At 38.1% G+C, this 7,671-nt stretch overlaps 1 protein-coding gene across 2 annotated transcripts in view; it reads right to left on the reverse strand.

The window, feature by feature from the left end:
- hdac11 (histone deacetylase 11) overlaps window positions 1-7,418 on the reverse strand; it is a 37,990-nt gene extending 30,572 nt beyond the window's left edge. Inside the window, exons 1-5 of one of the 2 annotated variants that reach the window (XM_051415028.1) lie at window positions 7,176-7,418; window positions 6,251-6,310; window positions 5,986-6,134; window positions 1,759-1,859; window positions 739-855 (exon numbers count right to left, since the gene is read on the reverse strand). In XM_051415028.1, the coding sequence (XP_051270988.1) occupies window positions 739-855; window positions 1,759-1,859; window positions 5,986-6,134; window positions 6,251-6,285 (402 nt within the window). In that variant the 5' untranslated portion in view covers window positions 6,286-6,310; window positions 7,176-7,418. The remainder of the gene's footprint in view (window positions 1-738; window positions 856-1,758; window positions 1,860-5,985; window positions 6,135-6,250; window positions 6,311-7,175) is intronic. The other variant, XM_051415030.1, reaches the window with a different exon arrangement.
- Window positions 7,419-7,671: the final 253 nt, after the last annotated feature.

Raw genomic sequence — 7,671 nt, forward strand, 5'->3', positions numbered from 1 at the left:
TAATTTTTTGCATGCATCGCATCGCGTTGAATTGCAGTGTGTTGAATCAAATCCCACTGCATTGCAATAGGGGTGAATGGTATCGTATTGGTACTTGCTTCATCCGTATCTTTAATGAATAGGATCATCAGCAATGCATCGAGATATGCATCACATCAACCTGAGTGATGAATGTGCTGGACTGAAGCAGATCTGTAGTGGTGCTGCACACCTGTACCCCGCTCTACACAGTACTGATCCAGGGGGAGGAAAGTAGGGAATAACTGTGTTTGTTAATTTTACAGTCAGACACCAAGAGCAATGTGCCCAACATTTACTAAGCTACTTAACTTTATCTCATTTACAGAGTCATAATTAATACATTTGTTCACATAATAAATGGGACTTTTATAACTCTATAAAACACAGACACAGATTTCTTTGAAAATATAACCTTGCTATGGATAATGAAATTTCAACGGGGAAGTTTAAGAGTATGATGAGTTATTGAGTTATATTTCATCTATGAATATTTAAGAATTTAAAAGCTGTTTTTGTAGAAATATGTTCACAGAGAGCAGAGCTGGTATTATTTGACAAAGATAACAGTTGTGGATTACTTGATACACTCCAGAACATCATCTCTATGACTCTCTCTGACAAATAGGAGTGGATAGTAGGAAGATGGGTGAAATATGTAAATATTATCAGCTACAAACACAAAGACGCATGGAGGAAATGAGGCTCTCAGACACCTACCATTATTGTTCCTCCAGTCTGTGTCCGCAAAGGCCTCAACACTTTCCGCTGCACCAGGAAATTAGGCAGAAGCAGGAGAGGTGGGATTTCTGTTATTGTTGCCACCACCATAGACCACTAAAGTGAAAAAGGACACAATTATACACAGTATATAGATCACCTTTAAAACAAAGCACAGTTGGACCTCCGTTGACTGAAAAGCACAGAAAGCCAAACTGGAGGGAAGGAAACATATTATGTTTTAGTGTGTTCAGGGTTTGCATATAAAGGTGTAGAAAAGCTGACTAAAGTAAGACATAATAATGATGCCAGTGGGGTTAGGCCAGAGCTTCAAGTCTCACACAAAAACAGGACAGCACAAAATAATGCAAATTCACAGCAGAGTACTGAGGTACCTCTCTTGAGCCCTCCAAGATTTGGCTGTGCATGTAGTAGAGGAGGAAGAGAATAGACTTTGAACATGGTACAACTACTGTTATCAGTTTGCTTTTTCCACATTTAAGCATTTCCATATCACTGATTGTATAAGGTGGCCACAAACAACTAAACTGCAACCTCCCAACCCCACTCTGGAAGGGAAAAAAACTAATGTGGATCCTAATCAACTCCTGGGGCTGATAATTTAAAAGTGCAAAAACTCTTATTGACTCAGGAGGGCTCAGAGCGGTGCTATCTTCTGAATATGCTTGACATGATTGATTTGAATGAGGACTAATTCCCCTATGGCGTAATGCACCGCATTTTGATGAGAACTCTCTGCTCTGTTATGCCAGCTCCTGCATTGCAACATGAGAAAGAAAATGAGAAACAGGAGGAAGATTTAGCAGAGAAAATCCCAGACAGCAAACTGTTCCCATTAATGCTGTTATTAAATGAGAACACACAGCAGAATTTGATTTCATGCGTGTGATACACAGAGGAGACGTAGAAGAAAACAAAGACATGAAGAGCTGTGGAGAAGGCGCTGTCAGAATGACGGGTGCAGTAAAGGTTGGCAGTGTTGAGGGAGAATGAAGCTACCTTTAATCTGTTGAGGTAGCGTTTGGTGTGAACCACCAGCAGATCCTCTTCAGTGGCTTCCCGGGCTTCCACGATGTTCCCATCAGCGATGAACTGCTCCTCTGAGACAAACGCATGTGATTACAGTCAAAGAGGCTTAAAACTGAAAATATGCCGCTGTTGTTAGTTGAAAAAACAGGGTTCCAACTCTTTTAAGGAAATTATTTTCCAGGAACTTCCAAGGACATTTTGCAGGAGTATTTATTGACCATACAGGACAATACTTTCCTCCAAACGGTCAAAGAATTTACCAGCAGGCCTAGTATTCACTTCTTTTTAAATGACGCAGGGTTTATGGTTAGTGTGTCAGATTTCAACATTTCCAGGACAACATTACTTATTTTCAGGATTTTGGGTCATTTTAAATTGGTATCTAACTTTCCAGATTTCCTAGGAAGCGTGGAAACCCTTTTGTGCTACAAAGGATGACGAATGGGTGAAACTCAGGACAGAGGAGTTGGGGGTGGGGGTGGTCACGTGGCCACGTGGCCACATGAAGCAGTGTCCTGTCTATATTGACAAGATGCATGAACCACTACGCACAGGTGACACGCTGAAACGTCTTTTCAGCAGCTAGCTTACAAACACATTTTTTTAAGATATGTTTACCACAAATTCCTCCTGCAGTGGTGGTTGCATTCTCCATCATCTGGTTTAAAACAGCTCAAACAACATCAACAACTCCTTATATGGTAGCCTAATCAGTGCAATAGACAAGTGAAAACACATTGATTTGATGAGAATATTTTCAAGGATTCAAAGAGTAAATCTCCTGATCTACTATAAGACTAATAGACTAATTGATAATATAATGAAATGGTTCTCTCATTTGAATTTAGAGTCTTTTATTCTGGTGACAGCTTGTTGTATCTCGCACATTTGTTCTTATTACTCATGACAATTTGGCAGCACTCTAAAAACACACATACATTCAGTGCAGCATTTTAATATATTACTGTCACCAAGTCAGGTGTCCTCAACTTCTCATATCATTCTTTAACAAAGCCTAACAATTAAAGCTACCTCTCATCTCTACTCTCATTTAAATCTACCAACTACAGTACACTACAGTAAACACCTCACCTCAGATGTCCCTCCTACACGTGTAATGTTGGTAGAACTGCTTTCAGGTACTATGCTCTTTTTAAATGGAATGAACTGCAAACTGGCCTTAAACTTGAGTATGATTCTTGCACCTGCTTTTCTCATGGATGTTTTACCATCTGATGTTTGCCTCCGTTTTCTTGAATTCTTTGTCTACGGTGTGATTGTACATTCCTATTGTTGCCGGGTCTTAAGCTCAATAAGACTTCCTGATAAAATAAAGTTTATTGTTATTATTTTTGCCTTCAAGTCTCAAGTCAGGTTGACTCTCAGAATACAGACAGCTCTTGTTTAACCTCGTTCATATCTATCCACCTAATTTTTGGGACAAACAGGACAGGATTCGGGACTAGTGTTGCTTTCGTCAACGAAAATTATGACTAAATATCGTTTATCACATGACAGAAACGAGATGAGACGCAATGTAAACGGTGGTCATGTGACGAAAACTATAATCAAATATATAATGCAATATTGTTGACGAATAAAACGGGACTAAATGTGGTTTGCAAAATAAAAACTCTGCTAAAATATCTCTTCATTTTCGTTGACCAAAACGAGACGAGACGAAATGTTATAACGTTATTTCGTCTCCCTATTATTATTATTATTATTATTATTATTATTATTATTATTATTATTATTATTATTTTTCAATATTTCTGTTTCCTGAGTCTCGGGGCTGCATCAGCGCACTGCGGAGACGCAGGCTACGTCACTTCCTCAATCCCCACTCGCGGCATTATTTACAAGATGCAGCTGCGGTGGGTTAACGTTAGTCACAGACACATTTTATTGGCACTTTTTTATTATGTTATTGTAGCTCGAGAAATCAAGCACCTTGTTTCTCTTTAAGTTAAACTTGAATGTAATGTAATTTTTTTCTGGCAATGTCATTTGAAGCTATTTTATTTATTTATTTTATTTAAATGTATGTGTGTGTACTTCTTAGTTCATGTTTGGTAGGTAAAATAAATATGTTGTAAATTCAAATCAGAGCGTCTTCCGTGTCTGGAATTGAATGTATTTTTGAGTCTATAAGGTAACAATAATATAATAATAAGATAACCTTGTTTGACTTGAGAAATGGGTGACTTAAAGAACATTTTGGTTTTGTCTATACTATAGTAGGTACTTGTACTATATTAACTGGGTTAAATAGAATTGCATAACTAAAAAGAGACTAAAATACAATTTTCATTGACTAAAACTAGACTAAAATGTCATCAGTTTTTGTCGACTAAAACTAGGCGCAAATAGTCATGGATAATTCTGACTAAAATAAGACTAAAATGCTCAGACCTTTAGTCGACTGAAACCTGACTAGACTAAAAAGAGTATAAATGTGACTAAAACTAATAAAAACTAAAATGACAGTTTGACACAAAGACTAGACTAAAACTAAAATTAAAACAGGCCGCCAAAAACAGCACTATTCGGGACAACTGCTCGTAACTCTCCTGGTCACCCTTATGGTGCAACTTTTTCGTGACACTAATTTAAAAAAAAGTAAACAAAAGGTTAATTCATCAGAACCTTAGGGTTGCGTGATTGTGTACTAATGTGTACTAAAAATTGTCTTATTGAAATATTGTGGTTCTAAATGAACGAATTCAATGATGCTGAATAATAACAAATAGCAAAAGTTACTTGAGAATATGTAGATTTTTTTTAATTTTTGCTGAATCATCGACATATATAAAGATGGACGACATGACAACTCTCCAAAAGTGAAGCCAAAACATATTGATCGCCCCCTCGTGGCTGACTGCAGTATAGGTCACAGAGCCCACTGTCTCCATGTATCAAAATAAACGTCAAATACATTTTCCCCAAAGTTGGTTTCTGGCATTTTAGGTAGTTCTTAAGTGTTCATTTTTCTGATAAGTTCGGTTGTTATTTGAAGAGATAAGATACAGATGAAGATAAAAAGGGTGTTTTAAGTCATGACTGACAGCTGAGCCCTGCTCATTACTGAGTCGGCCAGACACGTGCGCATGGACTACACAGACTCTGGCTCCGAATGACAAGCAAAACGGCCATATCTGGGATATTTTCGCTTTATTCTTGTATAGTGGAATCTTTTTTTTATATGTCAGTGATTAAATACAATATAACCATATGGATCAATGTGACAAACATGAACTAGCATTACTAATTTAGTAAATATATTGATATTGAGATAATGATGCAGTAATTATCTTATATTAGGATGAATCGTAGCCAGGTTAAACCCTCTAGCTACACTATATCTGACTCATCGCAGTAACTTGCAGGAAGAACTTGCAAGAAACTTCCTTCAACCCTGAATTTTCCAAGATGCAGTTACAGTACTCTATACTGCACATGCACTATTGGTTTTTAACATTATTATAATGTTACAAGAGGTGTGGTTTTGAATTTTAACATCACATAATAGTTCATCATTACTATATTTAGATTCTTACATCTAGCTTATTTTTAACTGCTGCTCTGACTGTTTTGTTTTTTCTTGGAACACTGGAACACAGAAAGGGTGATACACTACGGTTTTAAAAATAAATCAGCCCCTGACTTTGAATGAAACCACAGATGCTCATTAAAATCTATTCCAACAAGTTCCTTTCAATGACCTCCTAAATATCCTGGTTAAATCTGCAATATCATCCACTTTTCTCCAATTCTTGCAATGTTTTCTTCCGTAAGCAGAGGCTCTGTTCATAGTTTGCACTCTTGTCTTCTGAAAGTTTAGTGCATTCGTTAAGCTGTGTATGGCACTTCCTATAGCGATAGTGCAATTTGGCAACAACTATGTGTGAAGTCGTGCCAGTTAGCCAGCGACTGTTTTCCCCTGGCGTTGAGACCCGTGCTGGGCCTCATCTACTGTACCTGCGTAGACTCCCACAGGGAGTTTTCTCTAATTATCTGTGCTCTATTGCTCTGCCTTTCCCCTCTGCATCTACCACATCTCACCTCTCCACTCTCTCCTCTTTGTTCTCTAACTTCTTTCACCTCTCTGAACCGCAACCACACTGAGTGTTTCCATATGCATCAGCTCGGGGAGATGTCCTCCCCATCTGCCTCTCTTGTCTCTCATTCTCTTACCTTTCAAGAAGTGAATGACTTTCCCCCACTTCCCTGCATCAAATGGATGGAGCTTTTCAAGGCCCATGAAGGTGATGTTGTAGTCTGGGTGGTACACAATGGGCAGACATGTTCGAGGGACACTGCTGTACAATTCAGTGCGGTGACAGCTGAAAGAAGAGTCAAAAAGGTGTTCAATACAACACTGCTGCATTACATTAACATGAAGTGATTCCCCCAGAGGCTTAATAAACACAAGTGGAGCTGTCATGTTTGTGCTGCTTACCTCCTTTTCCCTTCATTATCTTCTTTGTGAGACATGTTTTTTAGGCATTGCCACCTTCATCTGAGGATAAAGTACAGTGACAATGACATTCACTGACTTGCAACTGCTGTAAATATTTACAGTAACTCTCGAAACATAAATAATTATGATTAAAAGCAAGATTTTTTTTAAAGCTTTAGCAACTTAGCATGTAGAAATCATATTGTATCTGTTTAAATGTATGTTTTTTATTTTTTCATTTTCTTTGCTGTCCCACTGTGTCATGCCCCAAAAAATGTAGAAACTGATTACAGTGAAGTTTTTAAGTAAAACTGACTCAGTGACAGTTAGAAAAAACATTCACTTTAGTAATTTTAAGTGACACGACTTTATTTTGTAATTTTTTTTTTTACTGTGAAACCAAAATACCAAGTAAAAAGTATTTAATCAGAAATGTCTCTGTAACTTACAAAACTAAATTTGTGTCACTTAAAATGACTAATAAAAGCTGCTTAATCAAAAATCTGGGGGGTTAAAACAACCTATGGCATTACAGTGTACAAGTATATATGTGTTTTATATATGTGTATTTTTTCCCTGTTTAGTAAGCAGGCTATTGTTACCTTATTGAGTATTGAGAATTTGTTCAATAAAGAGGGAAAGAATCATATTGTATCATTTGTGTGCACAAGCAGGAGTGGGGGATGAGAAACATCATGAATCAAAAATAGGCTGATATCTCGCGCATGCGCAGTGACATGCACATATTTCCAAAGACGCAACGGCATAAGGAAATGTCAGCGGACACACACTGCCTCCAAAAATGAGTGTGCAGGCTTCTAACGAGTCAGCCCAGCTCATTTTAGCCGGACGACAAACACATTACCGCGGCTGCTTTATTAAACAGCCTGGAACTGTTTTAATGGCCAGAAACTAGCCAACTCACCTGCTACTGTATGTGTGGAATAACGCTGGTCACCGACCAGCAGCTGGAAGCAGACAGTGGAGACTGTGAGAGCAGGTCGTTCCTCTCAGGACTGAGCTAAGGGTTATCTGTCGACAGCTGGCTAACAGAGAGATAACGTCGTTTATTGACGGTGTTTCTTTGACGGTATCCTTATTCCCTACTGCTCCAGCGCTACGTACAGTACGTACGTAGAATGCGCGCGAGCTCCGTCAGTTACGTGGCGCAGATGGAGATTTAAAGCAAAAGAAACTCCCAAAAGCTTTCACTTTCACATCCAAATGCACAAATTACTGCATTTTAGAAGCATAAAGTGGCATATTGTGAATTGCTTTTTAAAATACACCTCCAAGGTGTACTTGAGTACAGTCCTTGAGCCACCATTTGCAGAAGTGCATTAATTTAGCCTAATTTTATGTAATTAAAGCTTACTTAAGCAGGTCTAACCATGTAAATGATTATAATGCAGTGTGTAATT

Source organism: Dicentrarchus labrax, unplaced genomic scaffold (assembly GCF_905237075.1).
Source record: "Dicentrarchus labrax unplaced genomic scaffold, dlabrax2021, whole genome shotgun sequence".
In the NCBI taxonomy this organism is placed as follows: Eukaryota; Metazoa; Chordata; class Actinopteri; family Moronidae; genus Dicentrarchus; species Dicentrarchus labrax.